Source organism: Ammospiza nelsoni, chromosome 5 (assembly GCF_027579445.1).
Source record: "Ammospiza nelsoni isolate bAmmNel1 chromosome 5, bAmmNel1.pri, whole genome shotgun sequence".
NCBI classification, from domain to species: domain Eukaryota; kingdom Metazoa; phylum Chordata; class Aves; order Passeriformes; family Passerellidae; genus Ammospiza; species Ammospiza nelsoni.
The window spans coordinates 46,591,637-46,617,794 of NC_080637.1; the positions used below are offsets into that span (position 1 = coordinate 46,591,637).

General features: G+C 37.9%; 1 protein-coding gene across 1 annotated transcript in view; it reads left to right on the top strand.

Moving 5' to 3' along the window:
• Positions 1-26,158, top strand: part of NR1H4 (nuclear receptor subfamily 1 group H member 4) — a 39,026-nt gene that overhangs the window by 7,214 nt on the left and 5,654 nt on the right. The window contains exons 4-10 of the mRNA XM_059472497.1: positions 1,092-1,231; positions 9,152-9,514; positions 14,740-14,892; positions 18,599-18,732; positions 19,258-19,356; positions 19,905-20,004; positions 20,959-21,105. Of these exons, the coding sequence (XP_059328480.1) occupies positions 1,147-1,231; positions 9,152-9,514; positions 14,740-14,892; positions 18,599-18,732; positions 19,258-19,356; positions 19,905-20,004; positions 20,959-21,105 (1,081 nt within the window). The 5' untranslated portion in view covers positions 1,092-1,146. The remainder of the gene's footprint in view (positions 1-1,091; positions 1,232-9,151; positions 9,515-14,739; positions 14,893-18,598; positions 18,733-19,257; positions 19,357-19,904; positions 20,005-20,958; positions 21,106-26,158) is intronic.

Sequence of the window (26,158 nt, forward strand, 5' to 3'; positions counted from 1 at the left end):
TAAAATACATCTGTCTAATTAGAGGGCCTCTGTTTATGTTAAAAAAGAGCTTAATGAATCCTTACAGACAAATCTGAATATAATTGCAGAGTGTGCTTGTCACTCACTCTCACAAGCTACTTCCCAGCCTGCCCAGCACTGGGGCCTCCTGCAGCATTCACGTTTTTGTCAGATGATTTCATTTCTCCTCGAGGAACATGCTGGGCCCTCACTGGGAAGCAGACAGGGCTAAAACTCTCAAATGCCTTCAGTGAGTGGAAATGCAGTCCCAGGGACAGTCCCACGGCAATAAAACCAAATAAAGAATTAAGACTGTAAAACAAAGTAAAACAGATTGCTGACAACTTTGTGCAGAATCCTCTTGGCGTCCTCTTAGTGAGACATTTCCTTGTTGGAGCTCTCTCTTCTCCTGCTGGTCCTGCCGCAAATGCAATCTGGAGTTGGCCCAGGTGAGCTGGGCAGGGGAGCCCCTTCCACAGCTCTGCCAGCCTGCCCAGGGGAGGGTTGTGTGGCTGCTTGAGACCAGAGGGAGCCAGCGGGCAAGCCTGGTTATCAGAGCAAGGCTTGGCTTCCTGCTGTTTCTGTGTTTCTGTGGCTTTTTCCCGTCTATCTTGTTCAGTAGTTACTGAAGGCAAAATAAAGAGCTGGTCCCTAGAAATTAAACTCGTTTCCCATCTGTGTTCTTCTGATCTAACCATAAACTTACACTTTTTCAGGAAGTGAAAACAATGAAATGATGAAAGGGTGGTGAAAAGTAATGCAAACAATTGGTATTGCATGGTAGGGGGGCTGGGCAGCATGCCCTCAGGAGGTCAGGCCAGTGCTTCTGTCTGAATATTTGAATAAATTCGGGCATGAATTGCTATTAATTTAAAATGACCAGAAAGAGAGCAAAAAATATGCCACAGCAAGGAAAAAAACAAACAGGCTGGATGTAGCTTTTTATTTAAAGGCTGAATTAGGTTTTGTAATTTCAAGACAATGTTTGTTACAGCAAATATTGAAACAACCTCCTGCATTCTGCTTTACACTAGGTACACAAAAGTTATTTATCTTGTTTTAAATATTCTTTTTTGCTTCATATTTTTCAGGGTCTCTTTTCAACCTCCTGTTTAATCAGCATATTCCTCCTGAACTGAGGAATAAATGGGATCTGAAATGAATTTAATAGGACATCATCAGCTAGCCTCTGGTGATGGATTTCCGCTTGCTGAAGGTCCTCATTTGTTTGGTAAGTCACCAAACTGGGTTGAAATAGCAAGCTGTCCTATACTCAGAAACCCAGGAGAAAATGGACTGAAATTTCAAGTCGAGGATATTAGGCTGAAATGTGCCAACCTTCTTGAATCTTCAATACCTAGGAGAGGAATAACAAACAATAGATCTGTGGTGTTAATGCAATCCTGCACGTTATTGCTCTCATCACTGCTCACAGCAGAACCTGTAGGTTGTTTTTGTGACACTCCTGATACTGGAGATCATTTGGCAAAAACAGACCTTTGTATGGAGGCTGGATGTTTCCTTCATGTGAGTCACTTAAATCAAGCTGAGCAGATATATTTCCAGTTAATTTGTAACGAAATTATAGTGCAATGTATTTGCATTGCCATATTATGCAAATTTATAAAAGTAATTTCACCTAAATTAAAATCCCTCTCTTATTACGACCGTTAAAAACTTATCCTATTAACTTCAGTGCACAAGAAAATTTATAAAGCAGGCTGGAAGATTCTCCTTGCTCGTTTCACTGAATTTTTCAAGGCTAAGCATGAGTTTGTTAATAAGTGAAAAATCCTTGGTCAATATTTTATAAGCATGGATAAGCTGTTTTCTGGTATATGTACCACTAAGAAAAAAAAAGATAATAAATTGTTTTAGCCTTTCATTTCACAGGACAGTAGGTCCTTCATTGAGTAAGCTATGACACATTGAGGGCCTCACACACAACAGAGACCCCCACAAAATGCTGCAACACTTCAGAAGTTTGCAGTCCAAATAAGACCAGAATTCTGCCTTTTTGAGTGTTGGAAAAGCCAAACACATTCCAGTTTCATCTGTGTGAAACAAGAGTAGTGCCTGGGGCCCAGAAGGCAGGGCTCTGGCACCCAGAGCCACTCCAGCTGCAGAGCTCCTAGAAGTCAGGACCATCTCTACATGTCAGACCACTTGCAGTGTCCTGGCTCCACACAACCAAACTAAAGCATTATCACTAATGGTAGGCAGAACCCACTTCATTATTGCGTGTTACCAGTTTTTATTCCTCTTTGTGTTGGGGTTTGGTTGGAGAAATGTTTTGGAGTTGTTGAAAAAAAAATATGCTAACAGCTGAAACACTCCTTTGCTACCTTTTAATTCCAGTGTCAGGCCATGATATACAGAGAGGAGAATGATGTTCAAATTTTAGGGTGTCAAATTTTATATCCAGTGATCTTTCAAAACTCCTGCATACTGAGCTACTTCAGATTTTTATTAAGACATTCCTCCCCAATATCTACTTTTTCATTAATTATTTCATTAATTAAAGGAGTATATATAAGGTTGCTTAAAAATACAAGGAAGAATGTTAATGTAAAATACTTTCCTTCCTTACAGGGTAATCTTACTTACAAATTGTGAAGCTTTCAGAAGAGGCATTGTGTCTCTCATTAGAGTTGTTCAGAGCTTAGCACAATGGAGATTTAATTCAAACTGACATTTCTGTAACATAAAGAAATAATGTATTAAGGAGTTGAATCAGGGGTCTTAGTAGGAAGAAAACTTAGGACTCCTGCTGTGTTTCACTTAAGCTGACTTTTCTTTTGTGGGGTGACACTCTAATATGGTGTCTTTTTTGCTTTTATAGCTGGAAAAAAGCCTATGAGAAATAATATGCAACTGAGTGCACAGAGAAAGTTACTCATTGTGAAAATATGACTCCATCCCCACAAAACACTTGTAGGAAATGGCTTTGTCTCTCAATTCTTTATCTTTGTAAATTATTTGCAATTTTTGTCATTCCATTTTGGCAGGAAGTGACTTATAAACCCCATAAAACAGGAAGAAAGTTTTTCTTTTAGATAGTCCTTATAATGCATGTTTCTTTTAGGTCTTCTCATACATTTCAGCTCACAAGTTAAAAATTGCTGGCTTACAGACATTACCCTTTACACAGTCTGTCTCCTTTATTCAAAGATGCACACTCTCATTCTGTAAAAAAACCTTGGAAATACATTTTGTTTTCACTCTGCTTTATTCAGTCAATGGGGAGAGTGTTCTTAAACCTTCAGAAGCAAATCTAATTGCTACTCCAAACATTAACTCCAGGTTCATGTCTTTCAAAAAGAAATGTTGTCAGTTCTGAGCTGCTTGTGCTTTGAGCCTCATGGTAATTCCAGGGCACTTCTACATCCCTAGCCTCAGGACTTGTAGATGCAGCAGGTTTCAGAAAAAAGGTTTCTACCTTTCAGTAGATGAAAATTGTATGTTGCCGTTTTAAGAGTATATGTCTAAGGTAAAGTATCTCTGGATGTCTTTGGAGATAGTGTGTTTTAACCATAGTTTTTCACTTCTGCAGTTATGAGTCCCTGGGGAAAAGGCCTCAAAGTGCAAATGAGGAAGGATCTTTAACCTAGTTAAATTCAGGGTCCTTCCCTTCAACCTTGTCTTCTTGCAAAATTGCTTTTTTTCTTACTCTCTACTCAGAAAAGTTATATATTTGTGTCACCTGAAATATATACAGTATGTAACTCAAGCTGTCATTTCTATGATAAGTAGTTAGCTCCATTTTATTTTCTGTGAAAGCACCTCATATACAAGTTGCTGGTATGCAGGATACTAAGTGTGAAACTTCGGATATCAGAAACTGAATTATTTCTAAGAAACTGAAAAGAAAATAAAATTCTTAGTTTGAATGAACACCTATTTCAAGTATTTTCAAGTATTTCAATTATTCTTGATGGCCTGAAAATGTTTTCTTGTAATGTGATGTTAAAATATAACAAAACAAGAAATGCCAGCCTCACTGTAGATGTCTCTAGCTGGGAAAGAAGGTTTTGGGGGGAATGAACACTCTTAAAAGCTGTTTGGAAAAGGATGAGGAAAAATAAGAAAAAAAGTATCATGTAACAAAGGGGGGAAAAAAACCAATATATCTAAACTTCTCAATAAAAGAACAACAAATATAATTGAAAATTGTTGTAGACACAGAACAGTGCCAAAGAGTAGCTTAAAAGACTGACTCCTTTTAGGTAAATCTGCAAATTTTTTTCTGCTTTTTTTCTTGGCTTAGTTTGGTTTGGTTTGATTTGTGGTTATTTGGGGTTTTTTAGTTGTTCTTTTGTTGGGGGGTTTTGGTTAATTTTGTGGGGTTTTTTTGTTTTTTGTTTGTTTGTTTGCTTGTTTTGTTTTGTTTTATTTGGTCTTTTTTGTGTGTGTATTTTTTAAATAAATAAGAGTAATGAAAAAGTTGTTAGGGTCAAGTGTCCAAACTGATTAAACAGCTTCAACATCATAAGATATATTAAATAACTTCTTGTCTTTGGCACCACCTGGCAGTTGATGCAACATCTGGCTTCATCCCTGCAGAGAAGATAATTAGGCTCATAACTGACCCCCAAATCAAAAAGAAACAAACCAGCACAAATTAAAACAGAAAACATTGGATGCATAATAATTATTAAGAGAACCAAACCAAACAGAGTGGCAATGTGGGTAAAAAAATTAATGAGAAGGACAGATTGGATGTGGCTTTCAGCAACCTACTTATGAGGAAGGTATCCCTTTCTATTTCAGGGTTTGGAACTAGGTGATCTTTAAGGTCCCTTCCAGCCCAAACCATTCTGTCTTGTCATACAGGTGTGTCCAGTACGGTCTGAGCACTTTGGCCTTTTTTTGAGAATGCAACATTTCTCCACTTAAAAAACCTGCTTCCTGTGATACTGGGGTGGTTAATCTACTGTACAGAACCACGTGCCCTTACCAAATATTGATTGATAGAAAATTTGTTTGTTACAAAACCCCAATAGGTACAAAAATACAATGGCTAGGCTACTTGGAGCCATCCCCTCAAACTGGTAGCCAAATTGTATCCAGGTAAATCCACACTGGGAGCAGACATTGTTTCCGGCATCTACAAACAAGTTGCTTGTAATGAAGTTAATTAGTAAACTATACAACCCCTGGTCTGTGTCACTCCTTTCTAATCTTAAAGAAAGTTCTCACAGTGAACAGGACACAGACAAAGCAGAATTAAGAAGTTTTATGTACATGTAGACTTTAGGAGGTGAAAAGGGGAAAAGAGAGGGAGAGAAGGACTGTGGCACCTTAAGGAGAGTGTCTTTCATCAAGAAATGGACAGACTGAACACAGCCTGAGGTAGGATATTGCCATATTATCCCTTGGATATTTTTGTTATCTATTCTTGCACTCTTCCTAGAAATTGTAGGATGCTAGTAGACTTTTTACACCAAGTGATCCTTAAAAGATGCACAAATAATTTGTTTGGAATTAAACCAGGATTTTGATAATGGCTATGCCATGGTTTCCAAATTACCTAATTCTGGATATTGTTATTTTATTATGTTCCTTCATGAATAATGAAGGAGAGCCAGGCGTTTATATTTTAAACCTTCTTAGAATTTAGTTCTCTTTGTTGAACTTTATATTAGTGGAACAATAAATTTTACATTAAAATGTGATCTCATTGTAATTTCTGTTATATTCTGCATAAAATCATATTTAGCTTGCCCAAAATCTCAGTATCATTCTGCAAACTGAAAACAGTTTCTTTATTCCTGCAAGGAATATTTCTACAAGTCAAATATTTTTTGAAGCTTCTTGTAAAGTATTCTGTGTAAAATTTAAAGTAGCAAAACTCTCTAATAAGTTTCAGTTGCAAGTAGAAAAAATATTTGTAAAACAATGATCATACACATGTGAAGGTTTCACTTTGTTTTTAGTAAGCTGTCAATATTTTTGTAAAAGGTTTTAATTGAAAAATACTTATTTACAAAATATAAGATCTTCAAATTGAAAAAATATACAGATGTAATAAACTTAACATTTGTGTGTGCTTAAATAGTCTTTCCTTAAAAATCTGGACGGTATCCCTCCAAAAGGAAAAAGAAATAAGTGGTTCAAAGTATTTAAGATCACACAAACAAAATGTCGGTGTAGTCCAATGAGCTCATTTCTGATTTCACTTTCACTGCTTATGCTGCTGCCACTGCAATGGTTTTACTGGGCTGCTCGTGCTTTAGTTGCATGACAGCAGTCCATGCCAGACCTTTATTAATACATATATCTGGAGAAAAGCTTATGTACGTTCTGCTTGGTAAGATAAGATTAGTTTTCTTCTGTGATAAGAAATTATTTAGTCCAGATTCTCATGTACAGGTTTACAGGTACATCATGCTCAGGTCCACTTAAAACAAACCAAATCAAAACCAAACAAAACCCCTCAAAACTTGAAGTTAAACTGGGAAAACCTACATAGTTGCAACCTAATTATCTTCAAAAATTATACTGGTCTTTGAGCACTTCCCAAAGCTTAAGCTCTTTTACATAAAACAAGGCCATGTTCTCTCAGTGTCTCTCAAAACTGTCTGGTTTTCCTTTTCCCTTCCATTGCTCTGAGCATGGACTCAGTTCAGCTAAATTGTTTGATGTGTCTGATGGAAGGAAAAAGGAGGTGATATGGGCTGTTTGTCTTTTTTTCCTTTTTTAAACTTAATTAAGATTCTTTTTTTGTTGTTTGTTTCTTTTGGAAGCAGAGTAGAATTAATGATTGGGAAGATTTTTCTAAACACACTTGTAACCCAAATGGCTCTACAGTTGTTTAAATAAACCCCCAGTATTGTCTCAGGATGTGCTGCAGTCCTTTAGTAGCTCTGAGTTTTTCAACAAGCCCTGATATTTTTTTCTGTGGAAAGAATGTCGTCTTCTCTTTTTGCTCTTTCAGAGGCCCAAGCAGTTCAAGAGGCTGGTATACAGCTTTTTGTGGAGTTTCCTGTGTATGGCAGAAAGCTAAAAATCAAGTCTTTTCCTTTTAATTTTGGGATTGTCCCACTTTCTTTTAGCAAACTCAACTAATTAACAATGAGCAAATGAAAACTTAGGTTTCCACAGTGAACAGATTCCTTTCCAAAGAGAGACTGAATGATTGTGTATCCCACAATTAACCCCATATTTACCATCATCAAGGTACCTGAGGTACCTTGACCAGTCTTCGTGAGCAGCAGTCTCCACAAGTGGTAAATACAGCTAAAATACCACTCGTTAAACCTATACTGGACATGAAATCTTTGCTGTCCTCACCCTTTACTTGTTTCATCACTGCTGTGGCTGGCAGGTATCAGTGACAGTCTGCATCTGATGCATGAAGCTGTAATGTCACTTCCAGGCTCTTTCATAGAGTCCCCAGATGCCCTCTGTGTGTCTATACTCTGTTTAAATGGCATAACCTTGGATTCAGGGAGTGCCTTCTGCTACTCTGCTTCTGCCACTGCAGCACTTGGTGCCCTGGCCTCTTCCAGAGCCACAAAAAGCAACCATAATTAAGCTAATTGCTGGTAATAAAGGGCACCATTATTCTCATTTGGTTTTGTGTCACCTTTTTGCAGACATACCTCTCGCTGCTTATTCTGGAACTGGGACCTCAACACTTGTTACTGGCAAAGATGTGCTGTGGGCAATAATAGAGAAGCCACAAAAACCCAAAACACTTGCATGGCTTCTGCAGCATGGTAAAATAGGAAGGGCAGAAAGCTGCAGAGCAAGAGTGTGAGACCTTGAAAGTGAAAAAGCCAGTGTAATTAAAAGGTCAGTTCCTGGCATTAACTGAAGTGAGACAAAGGAGAGGGAAGGATCCCCCCACAATAGAGTTTAATTATTTTTGTCATTACAGATGTTCCCTGTTCTTAACTGTTGGCATTTCTTCATTGTTTTTGATTCCTCACAAGAGAGGGACACTTGTCCATGACCAATTTTATGTCAGCAAAAATTGGAGTTCTTCTGAAGTATTATTAAGTGATGCTCACCAATGAGCATTAATCTATGATTTTCCTGTAAATACTGCTGTTGATTCAAATAAGACTGGACTGATCATCTTCCTGGAAATAGGCACTCTTTTTCTCAGACTCTCTTCTTGGAACTATTGAAGGAATTGAGTCAGAGTTTTCACAAAATCGCAAGATATGGCCCTCTCCAACATAAAATAAGAAATAGTTCGCAAATAACTTTTAAATTCCGCTTTTCAGTTGTTTGATGTGGACTGGATTTTACCTACACCATCCAGGGACTGCTAGATGTTGCTGTGCTTGGAGTACAGAAAAGAAAAGAGGGTTCAGTTGTCTGCAATTTAAAATATGCTATTTGATGAGCAAGGTCAAGATAACCTCCAGAGACCGTGTTGATCCCGACAGGAAAGGTTGCCACCCCTTGTGCCACTGCCAGCTCTGTTGCTGGCTCAGGGGTGACTGATGCTGGCTTACAGAGGTGCTTCCCATGAGAGCCTCACAGCTGCACTGAATGGCACAGGGGCTGGGCACCAGGCTGCAGAGGCTGGATGGTGAGAAGGCTGCATTTCATCACTTACATTAGCAATATCTTTCTTGTTCTTTCCTGGTAACCTCACCTTCCTATTTCAGGCTCTTCTTGAAGGCTTATTTCATGTTTTCAGTCTTCTAATTAAGCCTCACCCTTGTCATTTTTCCCTAGTGAAGTTTTTGTCTGTCATGATGTATTCATTCAGAATTAATACAAATTAGCATGATGTTCGAGTCTTGATTTAGCCTTCACCAATACCATGGGGGTTTTGCCATTTGTTTGGATTTCTTCCATTCTTCTTTTAGGCCTAATTTGGGTTGTTAACTTCTCTGGGGTGGGGCTGCTCTTTCTAATAAACTGAACAGTTATATGGTTACCTGCACAATATTTTTCAAGATTTTTAATGTAACTGCAAGTGCTGGACATTTCCATCAATTATAAAGGAGTGTTTGAGAATGAATAAATTATTTTTAAAATTTCTTGCAGTGTATTTGTGTAGCAAATCTGAGTTTAGATAACGCAATCTTTGTGCCTGGTTTTTGAGATAGATGTCTGGAAGCGGAAATTTCTCTGATAACTAAAATTTCATGGTAGTAATAGAAGTTGGTTTTGCATTATTATTTTCCAGGTGTCCTTTCAGAACCAATGAGTTCTCCAGTGCAAGAGGCAGATGTGTCACCTTATGCACAGTACAACAATGTGCCATTTCCTCAAGTTCAGCCTCAGATCTCATCGCCATCTTATTACTCCAACCTAGGCTTCTACCCTCCACAGCATGAGGAATGGTACTCCCCTGAGATGTATGAACTCAGGAGGTTACCCTCAGAGACCTTTTTCACAAGGGAGACAGAGATAATGGACATCCCTGCAGCCAAAAAGCCCAGACTGGGTCACTCCACGGGAAGAGTGAAAGGAGAAGAGCTCTGTGTGGTCTGCGGTGACAAAGCCTCTGGGTATCACTACAACGCCCTGACTTGTGAAGGATGCAAAGGTAGGGTGAAATCAGCTAATGGGCACAGCAGCTACTCAGGTTTTTTGGATTTGTTTTTTTTTTTTTGTTGTGGTTCTGTGGGCGTTTTTTACTTTTCTTGTTAATTTTGTCCAAATCATTAAACATACTAGAGATTTGCACTTGGAGCCTGTGTACCCTGTTCTGCATTTCCCCCAAGGCAGACTGGCAGTGGCTCCTACCACTGCCCTATGGTTATACAGCACGACAGGCCAGCCTCCAGCTCTTGAGCACCACTAGCTTTTGGTGAACTGAAGGACAGCTTTCTCTGGACACTGGCAGCCTGGCTCTGCTCTCTGTGGAAGCCGCTCATGCCATTCTCTGCCTCTGGAAGGAACATGCCCATGGAGGCCCCTGGGAGCTGAGTGCTAGGCTGCCCTAGAAAATAGCTAAAACCAGCCCAAGTGCCTCATGTAGGGTGCATTGAAGGGAAGTAAAAGCTGTCAGCCCGCACCTGCAGGCTGTTCCCAGGGACTCTCTTTCCCCCAGCTCCTAAAGGATAGGATGGGTGTCTTCAGGTTTGTGAAATTAAAGGATTTCTAGTTCTATACTTTCTTCTCAGGATAGCCCCTATCTGTAGGGAGGGAGCTTCTTCAGGGAGAAGGTTGTATCTGTAGGACAAACATCTTGCTTCTTAAAAGAATATTATTCAGATATTATTACATCAGGATAAATGTGATGTAGAAAATCATTACTGTCATGGTAAACATGATTGTCAGATATTTTAGCAGAGAGGGAAAAGAGATTATGTCAACTATCATACCTGAAGAAGTATAATATACCTGTGACAAGGCTGAGGTACATTATGGCCAGAAAAATAGTGCCCCATTTTTTCATCCTGTTCCGCGAATAAATATTTCAATAAAATTTCTGTTTTATGGATAAAGACTAAAGCATAGTCACTACCAAATTACTAAAATATCTTAATGTGGAATTCACTGTTATAGAGAGTAGACCTGGACCTAATATGTGCTTTATCTATCACAGAATCATTTGTGAGGGAAAAAGAGATCACAAGAGTCAAACACTCAAAACATGAATACAGTCAAGGCTCATGCAGTTTATTTCAATAATTCCAATAAATAAGAGATTCATTTATTTCTGCTGTCTGAGTGAATAGTCTCAGAGTCAAAAACTGTGAATTAACTAATATTAATGCTGTCATTATAAATCTGGTTAAACTCAATTTTGATGTGACAATTCCAAGTAATGATACTGTTAAATTAATTATGTTGGTAAGCTGTTCCTCCTCTTTATTAACTGCAGTATTTAATGTGTGAGAAACTTTTCAAAGACTTAAAATTACAAACTTTGAAATTTGTATAAAATGTTTCTGGAACAGAGGTTAAAGCTATCAGGTATATATTCAGACTAAAGCCCATGGTGAAAGGAAAAGTGCATCCTCTTCCCTACTGATTCAGTTTGAATCACTCTATATAATCATAATTTTACTGCTTTATTGGGATAATCTGTTTTATGTTTTTGTTCTGTTTCATGACTGCAACATCAATTACAAAGAATAGTACCCTTGATCAAACATAGTAAAGGTTGAATTACTTAAAGATAATGGATTCTGTTTCTACAATAAATTTTAAAGGTGACTAAAGTACCAGCTGATTCAGTAAAGACATGTGCTGAGGACAGTAATTCTGTCTGACAAGGCAAAGCAGATACCATGTTTTCTAGATCTCTTGATCATCCTTGTTATCTGTGGAGTTTTTCACATGGGTATACATTACCTTCAAAGCATGGAGACCAAAATTAGGCTCGGCGCTTCAGTTGTGCTCTTATCAGTGCAGTATAATAACTACCTCACGTGTCTGTGTCTTGAACCTCAGATGAGATTATCCCTCCTTTTTGCAACAAGACTGCTAATTCATGCTCAATGCGTGCCCAAAATAATATGCTGGTCCCTTTCTGTAGGACTAGTGCTCACCTTGGAGCACCTCTGCTCCATTGAGGCAGTGGATGTTCTTATTCAAAGGAATCAGCTTTGCACATATTTTTATGGGATTCAATCCTCTGTGATGAATATGTTATTTGTTTTTATTATTATTTCTTTCATGGGTAATGTATTCAGCAACACTTTCCATTCCCTTTGGTTTTCTTTCTTGGACAGGCGAAACAATATTAGGATCTTATCTATTGTCCTTATGACAATATTCATCTGAAGATATTAGCAGGAGTATATATATATATATATTTCTTAATATATTGTCATCCATAAACAAATATGTATGAACTATTTCATTGGTATTTTACATAATATTTACAGCACAAGGAGCTGTGTTTAAACTTGCCACTGAGGAGATAATTTCTGAAACAATCTTTGCAGACTAACATCAAAGACTTTCTAGTACAGCCTCAGCCTGGACAGTTATACTGGATTTTAAGGGCCATTGATAGGTGTTACAGGACAAGTGTGGCATAATGCTGTGCTTGTTTAATTAAGCCACAGAATGAGTTCTGTTGAAACAAAAAGTGCTCATCTTTGAGATCCCTTTCAACCCCAGCCATTCTATGACTCTATGAAAAGCTAGTTACACATCCCCTCCACGCAGGCTTGCAGTAGGAGTTTTTGCAGTATTCCAACCACTCCTGTGCTGCTTGATGTGTCTGACACCAGACTAGAATTATTCTTGCAAAAAGGATCCCTCTTTAATCTTCTCCTTACACTAACACCCACCATGGGGGCATGGGGCAAAAGAACACCAGAAGATGATTTGATGGTCTGACAGAGCAGAGCAGGTGCTTTGTTAGCAACTCTGAATTTCAAAAACTTTTGAATTTAAAACCCTTCAGGATGCCAAACAGAGATATTTCCAAAGCTTTCGTCTAATCTTTTTACAGCTTCCCTCCTTCAACTTTCATAATTTCCATGAGAAAAAATCAGCATCAGTAACATTGGAGCAGCTCTACCATAATTAATCATATTCATGAGTATCTCAGAACAAAGCAAATTCAACATTTCCAGCCAACATGAGCTTTTTGTAATTTGGCAAGATCAGATAAAAATTAGACTGTGCCAGAAAAACCTTCAGCTTTTGGGATTGCTAACCCTTTGTTAGTTTAACATATGTTGTTTCAGAATTTATCTTTAAATTTTGGTAAAACTCCCCCTGTTATAGAAAGTCACATTTCTGGCAATGTAAATTCATTTTGAATTAGTAGTGAAAAATATATACAGAAATTTCATTCATACCAAAAGTTAATTTCCAAGTTAGGTATGAAGAAGTCTGTTCAAAAAGAAAAAAATTATTTTGCTCTTCATTGCAGATAATTTCACCTTTCTTTTCAAGAGAAAGTATTAGACTGCTTGAATATTGTTGGTTCCTAGCTTTTGCATCCATATTTTTGCCTTTTTCTTTCTTGTATTTCTTTAAAAAATTATTTATCAATTTTTTTCTTTCTTCCATCATGAAGTAAATGCACACCTTGTGAATAGGTTAAGTGATAAAGTCATCAATCAGTCTTAGAATGTTATAAATATTTGTGCAGAGCTTTTCAGCATTTACTTCTAATTAATGTATCATAAACAATACAATTTTAAATTTGCAAATAAAACAATGAATTTTATAAAGCAGATGCAGTTGCCTTTAACTGACAGTGAGAACTTACAGCTTAAATCCAGACTTTTTTTCCATCCCTGACCAGTAAATGGTAATGTATTAAAACCATGTGAGTGATGAATAAAAATAATGCCTGGGGCTTCTGGAGGCTCTAAGTAATCTGCATTTCAAAAGAGACCGATGCCAGTCAACTGTATTTGTTTGAAGAGCAGCCAATAAAACACACAGAATGGAAGAGATTTCAAGCAGGAATTACTGAAAATTCAGAGAAATGCCAGATTTTTTGTGACCAGGTAGTGGAATTGTTTTACTGGTTGCTACACACCAGTGCATGGAAGAGATTAGGCAACTATAAAATCATGGGGCAAATTTGGGAAATTGTCATCTGACAATGCACAATTCTTCAAACACACAGACAATTCTTTAGATTCACAACTGAATGTGCTCTGTGATTTGATTATGGGAGACTGGCTCTTATCTGGTCCCTCTTTTAATGTATTAGAGTGTCAGGTTGGAAAACAATAGTTTTATTGTGCCAGGCAGGGTGATAAGAAAGCAAAAGCTTTTTGAATAGCTCTGATTAATATAAATGTACACAGAGCTCTAGTTTGAAGTACAGTATAAATCAGTGATGTGGCAGCAGAAGCTCCCAGGAGTTTATTTCAGAAACCTGCCCTCACATGGGGACGAAAACTGATTCCCACTGTAGCTGGTGCTAAATAGTTTCTGCCACGTGAAGGGCAATGTTAGATGATTATATTGGGACAGTGACTAACACTAAAAATTCAGGAAAATTTGACAGCAAAGATTCTGTTGCTTTGTGATGACCCTTATTTATTCACATTTATTATCTTGTCTGCCCGATGTTTTGCCCGCGGTGCCGCTCTCACAGATGGGCAGCAACCAAATAGGAGATTTGGACAGACTTAGGAAGGGTCCTCTCAATTTTTTGTATCAGTTGCTATTTGCAGCTATAACTGTGCAATTTTTGAGTGAATACAGTGACAATACCAGTAGAACTACCTGTGCAGGTGAAATTAGGTGACTACTTAACTCATCAAGTGGACAATACTTAGTGAATAAGGCTGGAGGATCTTGCAAACAGGGGCAGAGGCCACATGTACAATAGGCAGATAGACTGCAGCTTCCCTATTAAACTCGGGGGTGGGTGAGCAGAGCAGTGTGTGGAGCTTCTGTTGCTCCCAGGAGCAGGGGGAAGGGTGAAGAATTACTCATCTCTCTTTCTGCACATTCTGTACATTCTGCACATTCTGCACCTCAAGAGACTTAACAGACTAGCATTCTTTTGCCCTGGCTATTTGTATGGTATCACCCTACAGCTCTAGTGCTTGTGCTCAGCCTGCTATGGACAGGTTTCAAATTTGGGTCTGAATTTTCCCAAAATTCACAGTTACAGGACTTTACTTTGGACACTAGATGTTTGGGCTCATTTTTTAAATTATATGACTTGGATACAGTTGTCAGTAGAAGTATCCAGATTTTAGTCATCCAGGCACTGACACAAATTGTTGATCTGGCAGAACATGTGTCATTTATGTGCAGATGGAGGTGAACTTCACCTTGATGACTTGGCTTCTGAGTGTTTTCTTTCATCTATGTCACTGCTGTTTTGTGCAGGATTCTTCAGAAGAAGCATCACAAAAAATGCAGTATACAAGTGTAAAAATGGAGGCAACTGTGAGATGGACATGTACATGAGGAGAAAATGCCAGGAGTGCCGTCTAAGGAAATGCAAGCAGATGGGCATGTTGGCTGAATGTATGTATACAGGTATTTGCATCATGCAGTCAGAGGGTGCATTAAACATTGGGTTTGCTTGAGTAGTCTGGTTTTGCCAAAGTTATAAAAGATGTCAGATGGCAGGTGGAAGATGTATGAAAGAAGATGCTGTGCCTGTGCATCAAACCCTGTTGAAAGACAAATGCACTTTTAAGCAATGGGATTTACCTGGTGGTCAGGGATGCAAGGGCATAAGAGGTGAGCAAATGGTGGAGGAAGGCCAGTCCTGCTCTGGATGACAGCTCTTCGTCTGCTTGAGTGCGAAGGAGCAGGGGAAGTGGGTCTGTGGGAGACTCCCCAGGAGTCAGGGTTTTGCAGTGTTATGGAAGCCAGAGCAGGAAAGTCCTGGCGCTTTTCTTTCCTCCTCTTTCTGGGGCTGCCCCAGTCAAGTTCTTGCTGGCCAAGTCCAAGTTTTGGCACATACACAATGCCATTTTCAAGAAAAGAGCGGGAGTGTTGCTAGCAGGAAGTCTCTGTGGACTTGCCAAATGTATGTTCCCAGACCTCACCCAGCAATCAGGCAAAGCCGGGTGAGGGCTGGCCCTTTTTTATAGTCTCATTAACTTTTATCATGGTGCTACAGGCACATAGGTAGAACTCATAGACACATGGGTCCCCAGAAATGAGCCCAATGGATTTTAATAATGTTGCATAGTAAAACAAATATTCTATTCAGACTGACAGTTTATAAACTTTATTGAGCTTCAAGCTGGATAACTTAGAACAATGGGGATATTAAAGTACAACTTTGAACATGTTTAAAGCTCCTCTTTGAGTTATTGCACAATTTTTGTAAGCCTGCTCCTGAAAACACTCTGTAAATATCTGCTCTTTTTTCTTCCATGAATAAGACTACAATTTATTCTTCTTGATGGCTCCAGTCACTTTAGCATACACGTATGTGTGAAATCAATTTAGGTTCATACAGGAAATTAATCTACTTGGAATTTTTAATATATTTCTATCCTTCAATCTGATCAGAAGATGCTACAGTAACTGCTGGTTATATGAGAAACAATAAGCTCCATCAATATTTCGAAGGTGTTGCCAGCATAATGTAATTAATCTTTCATTCTGCAAATTGAACAGGCTGCAAAGATCCTGAGATAGGACATATTCTTGTGCAATACATAAATACATGAGCAGACCCCATTTTAATGGAAGAACCAATGCATTCTGCATTGTCAAAGGAAAATAATTCCCCTGTGGAGCTCACCCCTGCTCCATTGATGCAAAATTTTGAGGATTCAAAATAGTATGAGTCACTCAGTGCAGCAAAAAACCCAACAACCCACTGCTGAAAAAATAAAACCAGGTCAGCGTAAATAATACTGACTGGGACCACATGAAACTTTTATGCTGGCCTATCATTTTCACAAGCTGGCACAGGGGAAATAAAAGCCAGTGGGTGCTGCTGCCATTTGACTCCCTCTCTGCAATGGAAACACGGGGTATCTTGTGTTGCTCATGACTTAACCATAAGTGTGCTCTAATGCACTGCAATGAGGATGTTTGGCAAGGCACCATTTAATGGCTTTAAAGTAGGAGTGTGCTGTATAATTGCTTTTTGTTCCAGGCAATCTAGGACAGTAAAACATGAAACTTCTGGTAGGATAGGGCATTTATTTGAAAAAATATGACTAGGAAATAAAAGGTTACCTTGAACTTTGTTTCACTTACTCATTTTGTAGGATTGTAATTGCAAGCTCTGTGGATTCTTTTTTCTGTCTGAACAAGGAGCTAAAGTATTATAAATATTTATGGCACAGCTACTCAACAATCTTTCTCCTGCCCTTTATGTGCAAACTACAGACAGACCAAAATTACTACCCATCAAATTCATTTGCTGTCATTTGGATCTAAACTGCAAGTTTCTTGGGTGAAATGTCTACCTAGGGAAGACCCAGGTTCTGCCACTCTTCCTAGAATTTAATACTCATTGAAACCTAGCTATCTCTGAGCTAAAAAGTGATGTCCTGTCTCACACACAAGTTTTTCAGATGACTTAAATGGAGCCAGAATAAGATATCAAGGTAATACTTAAAAGCAAGAAGCATGAGGAAATTCTGTCTTAATGCCTAAGGCACATGTAAAGCAAATTTTCCCTAGGAAGACAATAGACCAGAACCTAAGCTGGTGGAAAACAGCACAAGCCCATTAACAGCACCAAAGGATGCGCTGAATAATTTAGAAAAAGAAATCTATGGTGCTGTGTGGCACCACAAATTACATGGCTCAATACCAATTATTATCTCTATCATTCCTATTCCCTCCTTTCAAGGTATTCTTTGCAGGTCTCATTTTAATCATGTAAATTTCCTCTTCTCTCAGCAGTTCAGGTAGGTCATTTTATATAGGGCTTAAACAGGAAATTAAAAACATTCACAGCAAGACTCACTGGTTTCATGGTATCTTCCTCCACATCATATACTCACTGAATGGGCCTCTTTTCCTGCTCTGCATTTTTAAAGGTGAAGAATGGGAAGGATACTTGAGAGAAAAAAAGAAAGAAAGGGATGAAAGAGAGAAAGAAAGAAAGAAAGAAAGAGAGAAAGAAAGAAAGAAAGAAAGAAAGAAAGAAAGAAAGAAAGAAAGAAAGAAAGAAAGAAAGAAAGAAAGAAAGAAAGAAAGAAAGAAAGAAAGAAAGAAAGAAAGAAAGAAAGAAAGAAAGAAAGAAAGAAAGAAAGAAAGTCCTATGCTTAAAATAAATAGGTTTATTTTTAGATGAATACTTAGTTGATTACTTGTTCATTTGTGATTTCTGACTGTCTTCCACAGATTGTGCAGGGTACTTACTGTTCCCTTCTTTTGTTAGAACAAGAAAATTGATAGTTTTTACAAGGTTGCTTCCTGGTTCAAAGTACTGAAATGTACTCTAGAACAAAAAAAAAAAAAAAAAAGAAGAAGATAAAATCCCATACCACAAATTCAAAAATCATTTTTTGCAAGTGAAACTCTATTGTCAAATCACAGCTTTATGCACTTCTCTAATACAATGAAAAGTAAAATAACAAGACCAGCTCTGTAACTTCTTTTAAAGGTATTTTGCCAGTCTGAGTTTACATTTTCAGCTTTGGTCTACCTGTGTAGTGAGGTAGACCACTAAAGCCTGGGGATCCCCTCTTCTGTGTGGGCTTTCTTTCCAAAAACTGTGCGCAACAGACCTAATATTGCTTGAGGATTATTGAAAATATCCAATGCCCTTCATGTAAGAACAGCTGCACCTCCACCATTGTTTTGGATCAGAGCAAAAGAGCATTACTTTGATGACAGTCTTCCAGTTGTTCCTAATTTTTGCACTTTGGCTCAGGTCTTGGAGCACAGGAAACGCTTTTCTCTTCTATAAAACTGAAACAAATACAGTATACTTCTGGCACTAATGGGCTTTTTTGCCTGTAAGAATAGATTAGACCTGGTCTAAAGCAAGACCCCTGACATGCTCAGTGTGTGGATTCTGGGCCAGCAGAGCCAAGTGTTTTCCTCTGCAGATAAGCTCCATGTGGGGTAGACCACTCATAGTGTGTGCTTAGCTTGTCTCAGTAGGATCACATCCAAAGATAGTGACACGTTCAGGAGATGATCTGCACAGGTAAGAGGGTTGTTGGTGTAAGGGGCATCCATGGGCATGTCTAAGTACCTCTTCAGTGCCTCAGGCATTTATAAATCCAATTGCTTTGTGTTGCTTTATGTGTCCCAGGTCTCTTAACAGAGATACAGTGCAAGTCAAAAAGGCTACGGAAAAATGTGAAGCAGCCCCCAGATCAGACAGTCAGTGAAGACAACGAAGGCCATGATGTGAAACAAGTAACTTCTACAACTAAAATATATAGGGTAAGAGAATTCTTGTAATAGCTCATTACTGGTGATGTGATTTTTGTTAAGTGCATCTAGTACAGTGAATGAAGGGTATTGAAAACCCTCTGGAGCTGTCTGCGTTGATTAAAACTCTCTTTTCAACTAAGTCAAGGAAATACCTTGAGTGTAGATGTAGTTCTGATATTTTTAGTCAAAACCCTGTAAAGCATCTGTAAGATCCATGCAGTATCTTTTCTGTGGTACAAATATCACATACATTGAGGTGTGATATTAAAACTTGAACATACCTAGTTGTTTGCTAATCATTTCCTTATTTCTGATAATTAACCACACAAACCTACGCAGTTTAACAACATTATACACCTCTCTTCTGTACACTTCTATAAAAGCCTCAGTGACAAGCAAACCTTTTATCTCCTTAGTCTCCAAATGGTGAAAAATGGATGTATAGCTTTTGCCTAAAGCAGGAGATGCTACATCATTACTATGACTGCATTTCATGATGGGCTTTTTTTTTTTTTTTTTTTTTTGCCAGTATAGGAGAAGGTAGAACTTACCCCAGAGCAGCAGAAACTTCTTGATTATATTATGGATTCATACAGTAAACAACAAATACCCCAGGAGGTGTCAAAAAAGCTAGTAAGTATATCGACAAATTCATTTTTTAAACACTGATAATGAGGTTGAGGATTACAAGGCAAAAAATATTTATAGTCAGCATAAGTAGGAGTAGTTAGTAGAGCAAACTGTGGGCTTACACTTTAAGTATGCTCAAGGTGGGGCAGAATCTTTTCCAACAATTAGACCACATCTTTATGAAACTTAGATGTTCAGAAAAATCTTTCAACTGTAGAATAAGACTCTTATGATCAAATCTAACCTTTGCTGATTGGAGCTTTGTTTTTTCCATTGTCAGTGTAGGCAGTGATTTGAGTTTGAGTCGCTGTCAATTTTCCTTTCCTGTAAAGACACCAGCCTGGAATCTTGAAAGTATTTTCTAGAGTAAAAGACACTGTCTATTTCTTATGCTGCCTTACAAAATACTTGGTTTTGACAACATTGGAGACAAATTACAGTGTTTGGTGGAACCTTTGCCTGGTCCAGTCTAATAGCTCTTGTATTTCATGCTCCTAAATAGGAAATGTCAGTGAAAATTAACAGATTTTGTTTGGTTTGATTTTCAACAGTTGAATGAGGAGTTCAGTGCTGAAGGAAATTTTCTGATTTTAACAGAAATGGCCACCAGTCACGTGCAGGTTCTTGTGGAATTCACTAAAAAACTACCAGGTACATCCAGGGTGTTGGGGAAATATTTGTTATTGCAATGCTTGCATGCCTGTGTGTTGCCTTTTGGAAAGCTTTGCATATATTTTAAAGACTATTTAAAAATGCCTGATCCTTCCACACACTGTTTAGATATTGAATAAAGAGAAGGTGCTTTGTGGTCAGAAGAATAGTAGACTGAACAATCCAAACTCTGCTACTCCAAGATGTGGCACCCTTTAGTTATTGACAGAGAAAATGCTCAGAGAAGGGATTGTGTCTGTAGAGAGATTTTATTTTTATATATTGCTGCAGTGCCAACTAGTCTGCCTCTAAATTACCACTAACACTTGCTAGACTCTACTTGATTCCCTTTGCTGCTTTTCTAGCAATGTTTCTAGGTTATAACACCCACTGAATTGTGAGTCCCACACAAGAAATTTTTCTAGTTGGTGGCACCAATATTTATGGTCCTTGCATAGTGTGTTATGGACAAGTGCTGAAAATCCAAGTTCATTAGCATTTTTTTAACTCTCAAGTTCATGTTACCTCAAGACTGAACACTGGACATATGGTAGAGGTCCCTTTTACTAAGGAAGGTGCACTGTAACACTGAAAGCAGCATGGCAGTGGGAAAGGAGTGTAGAGAGCTCTGGTGGAAACACAACAGAAGATGTTATGGAGCAACATCAGGTTAGACAAAATTCTCACTATTGGTTATGTACCACCACCCTTTGCTGATCCTCTAAAATACCATGAACACTGAAATACGTGTGTAATCCTCATAAAATCTGGGGAGGTTCAATTTAGTGTCATGTGCTGAAGTCCAGTTTTGAATGTCTGCAGCAATTAGCAAGCCTACTGACACCAGCATGGAGGTTATGCAGATGTGTGACACCTCACACGCAGGAATTGCAGGACAAAAAGAAGTGGGAACTGTTTCTGTTGCTGTCTGATTTGTCTCTAATGTGTCCTCAGGCTTCCAAACCCTTGATCATGAAGACCAGATTGCTTTGCTGAAGGGCTCAGCAGTAGAAGCCATGTTCCTCCGCTCCGCTGAGATCTTCAGCAGGAAACTTCCCTCGGGACACACTGTCCTTCTGGAAGAGAGGATCCGCAATAGTGGTAGGTGTCCTGTTCCATGAGGCAAAACCAAACCACGCCATTCCACTTCTGTGTCAGCATTTGGCCCTTGGGAAGCTGGTAGGATTGTTTAGTAGCACTGAGACAGATTTATCTGAATGTTCTTTACATTAACTAGAACAAATCTAACTGAGCCTCGAGTCTAAAGTTCATAAGGTAAAGGATTCCTTACAAGTACCTTCCAACTTTTCTGAATAATGCTGCATCAACTAAACCTAGTGCATGTCCCCAGTGAAAAGAATGAAAGAATGATGAAGAAGAGCTACTACCATTTCAAATTGTTCACATAAAATATTGGTAATTATGCTTTCAAAGACAATCCCCATAAGCAGAAAAAAAAATATTTTTGGATGTTACTGAAGATGACTTTTCTTAGGGTTGTTCTGGTAAAATTGAATCACACATAGATAGAAGAATTATAAATATAGCAGGGTTTGAGTATGTTTTTTTCTTCTTAAAGTCCATTGAAAGCTCAATGACTCTGATAAGTTCCACTGGTTCTAGACATAGATTGTAATAATTATGAAAAGCCAAATGGGGCTAGATATTGTTTGTTCCTTAGAGCAGAAGTTGTGTTGTACATTATTATGCATTTTTTGTGCTCCACCAATACAATACTGAATGTTTGCCTTTTTCAGTATTGACCAGCAAGCTTTATCCAACCCTCCATTGATAGATACCTATCAATGAATATTCAAAGGGATCAGCAATTCTGAATGAGAGAGTCAGTCTATAGATTCTGCCTTCTGACTTTCCTTTTTAAGGATCAGAAGGAGAAGAGACAGAAGAACATGTAACCTTAATATTAGTCATGGGAATGGGCTTGAACTCAGTTCAGAAACTACTACTGATGTAGGCAAAATTAAGCCAATATTTACATAGTTGATCCACTGAAAAGGTTCAGAAAACTTGAGAATAATTCACTAGCTGAACATATGTATTTATTTTGGCTTGGCACACTCATTATAATTAATAGTTTTTTCTATTTCTTTCATTTTCATTGATTATAAGAGGGTACTATTTGATGGACTGGAAACAGTGATTTCCAGAATGAATTTAATAACTTCTGGTCCAGGTTCTGCAGGCAGAGAAGTATGCCAAGAAGGCCAGATATGTTTCCTGGAAACTGTAATGAGTTGTCACAGATCCAAATGTCTTCATTAAGAGATTTTTTTACTGGATTATAACCCAAATTTTTTATAAAAATAGGCTTTGGATAAATGAATCCATATGGCAACATGATTACTGAAAACTTCTCTAATCTACACAATGAGTATGAAGCTTCTTTGTTTCAGATATTCATTAAAAAAAAAAAAAAAAAACAAACCAAAAAAACAACCAAACCCAAAAGCAAGAAATACTTTAATCCAGAACATTGCATAAGCCCTTATGTCATACCAATAATTTTCCTTAGTCATAATGTAAAAATATTCTGTTCATTTTCTGCAGCTATGGAATCCAGATAAGATGCAATATTATATTTTACAAGTTTGTGCTTGACTTCATGATAATACAACTGGCTGGAATACTGCATTGTATCCTGCCTCAGTATTATTTACCTGTCATGTTACAGATTTAAAAAAAACACATTTTGTGTAGAACAATTTAGAAGAAACTTGTGTAGAAATTTCAAGACAAGTAACAAAGGTGGTATGTTTCCTGCAATTCTTTTTTTTTTTTTCTGCGGGGAAAAATTCCAGGGTAAATTAAAAGCAAACTCTTAGAACAAAAACCTGGGCTGAATAATTCCCAAGAAATGAAACACAATAACTTTTTAACCTGTGTGCATGTATAAATACAAATGTGTAACTTCTTGCTCTTGAAAGAGGCTTTCTAAAATGTCTTCCCTCAAGCCAGGATCAAGTTGAAGACATAAGAGGAAATTCTGATGTTAGAACGTCCCCCCCATGTATTACAAAAGGATAATGTATTATCCAGCTTACTGCTGCTGACTGCATTTTTTCCTTCTATTAATAGCCAGAATAAAAGAACTCATATATTTTATTTCTCTACTTAGTGCAAATTCAAACCTACTTTAAAAGATTTTCCTTTGCTGCATTTAATGGGGCTGTAACAATAAAAAAAGCAGCTTGTAAATCTTTGCATTTCTAGCTTAATTACTGCTACTGGACCTATTTAAGTTTTAAATAAATTAAACTTTGAAATAGTTTTAAAATATCTACTATAGAAATAGCTTATTTTTGCAGTTTAAATACTCATTATTTTCATGTGTCAAAGTTTAAACAAAATGATAGAAAGGCATCCAAATTCTTCTGTTATCATTGTTTACAGATACAGCTTTCAATGTTATTTCAATAATATGTAATATAAATTACAGTAAAATAAAATATTACAAGTATTCAATATTAAAAAATTAAATATTTTGCAGTTCACACCCCTGAATGTCACAGAACTCAACACCAGGGCTCTAGGTTTCATGGTAGCCTGTACCAAATGTGACATTAGAGTAGAAATGTAAACAATCTTTTCCAGTCTTAACCAGTAAGGACAAATGCTACTAAAAGCTGCAGCTGCCCATTATCATGTTATAGACTGGTCCAAGAGACAAGAATGGCCAGAAGAGATTAAACTCCTCTTTTTCCATATGCCTCACTGGAAAACCAACAAATGAACAGAGAAACACAAAAGGCTAAATGCAGCAAACTGAAACACACAAAGACAACAGAGAGCATCTGAAGAAATTCAGTGATGGCTGAGTGGGAGTTTGAAAATCAAGATTATAGGTAGCAAATTAAAAAACAGCATCAGGATTATTTATGGCTCCTAGTGAGGTCCTAAACATTGTCATGCCAGCAGCCATAAATTATTGCTGGTAGTCAGAATTTCTGTCTGTATATTTTTAGGTACAGACTAATGTCTGAATGTCACAGAAGTTCTATTGTCAAGCTTTGATGTCTGTATCCATAAAACAGGGAGGGAGGTGATGATTCTGCCTGAAAGTCACAAGCTGTCCAGCATTCTGTCACCTGCCACCATGTCCACTTTGAAGCTGCTCTCATCTATTAATATTTATGTCTTCTCTGCTCTGCTTGTATGGAATGTTTGGGGTTTTTTTCCTGATAAAGAAGTCAGAGATCTGGTGGTGATGACCTTTGAGCATTATCAGCATTCATTTTCATTCTCATGCTGATGAGGCATATTTTTATTTCTCAGCTTGTGCATATTGCTCAAGTCCTGCTGCACCTCAGAGAATGCCTTTGTTTGAGCCCTGATGGTCTTTCTTTGTGAGCCATTAGGAAAATTCTTGCATTAGGGGCTCCTGTGACTGAAATCCTCTCCTACACACCCTAATATTGAGAATTAATGAGAAATACAGACTTTTAAAATTTAATGTTACTGAGATTTGTTGCCATTTACTCATCTTATTTGATGCTTCACTATGCATATACCATATTGTGATTGACTCATTCTGTGAAAGGCTGACATTCTAGTAATTTAATGCTTGGTGTTCTTCTGTTATTTTGAAAGTAAATTCTCCCCATTATTGAGCAGTACACTCTTTTTAAAAACCAGAGCTGAGATACAGAAATTTTTCTCTGTGAGTATTTGTAGTTTTGCTAAAGATACCAGGTTTCAGTAGTCATGAAAAGACTACTGAGATTTTTATTTCGTCACTTTACTCTACAGAGCAGTTCTAGGAATTTGAGTATTGGGAAATAAAATACTGATATTGACAGAAAGGGAAGAATCTGGACCCAAATTTGAAGTTGGCAGCAGGACCTCTGACATTGTGAAACACACTGTTGTCTTCCTGGATGGGGTACAGGTGCTGAAGTACACTCGGGTCCAAGATAAAAAAAAAAATAGCTCCACTCTCAAAGCATTGGCAAGAGGCCACCTCTTGCCATCGAATATGGGATACAAAGTTCCCACTGATTTGGATAAGAGGCTCCTGCAACCAAAAGCAAAGTTTGATATTGGAGCATGGATACCGAATAACTTCCATTGCCCTTGTCTTTTATAATTTGGTTATTAGTACTGAGCAAGGGTGGTGCTTCAAACTCCCCTTGTGCTGGGGTTTGTGCAGAGAAACAAAATGATCTTCACTGACTGTCCAAAGTGTCTAACCCTCCAAATGGTCATGTGCATCCTCGTGGAAGGACACATCATCCTGTGACTCAAGGCAGAACTGGCTCACTGCCCAAAACATTAGGAAATTTAGACCACTAAATTGCAAAATATAGGGAAGAGCTTTTCTGTCCACACACCTTTCCTGCACAATCTACCACACCGAGTCATCCAGTTCTAGGTACCTGAAGCACAATTAAAGTTGCTAAAATTATTTAAATCATATCTACACAATAGATCTATACCCATGAAAGCAAAACAGATGTTAGGAACCCAATATCTTTTCTTCTGCATAAGTGTGTTTCTTCAGGCCAAAAGCATTTTTAGACTCTGCCTGTGAAGACTAGCTCAAGGCACTGCAGATGCTGCTAGTGTGTGCCAGACCACATCTCTCTCTTGACTCTTGACTCAGGCCACTGCTAAAGGAGGGTATGTGGAAAGGTCGTTTACACCCTCCTTACAGGCTGGGTTTGTTGTTGGTTTGGTTGGGTTTTTTTTAAACTAAGGTTTCTTTGCTTGCAATTATGACTTAACAGAGGTCCTATAGATTGCTTTAAAGCAGAGGGGGGTTTGGTACTTGGTTGTGAGTTTTGCTCAACATGTGCTAAGTCTCATTTAAGTTGGCCATTTAACCCCTACAAGACAACAGTAGACAGAAAAGAATGTGCCCGTGCTCTGGTGTGTCTTCTCTCCTGGCTAGATTTTCCCCTGGTTTGGCACTCAGCATCACAGGGGTGAATTTGGTCAGTGTTTAAAGCACCATTTATGCATTTGAATAGCTCAGAAGGGAGAGCTAATAAGCAGCATGAAAAACAATTATGGTAGATAGAACAATGTGAAAGATAAAATGTTTGTGAGTAATTAGAATATTTTATTTGCATAAAGCGGGTACTAATATACCCTTGGTTTCATATTCACTAATATTTAAATGTTTATAAAGAAAAAA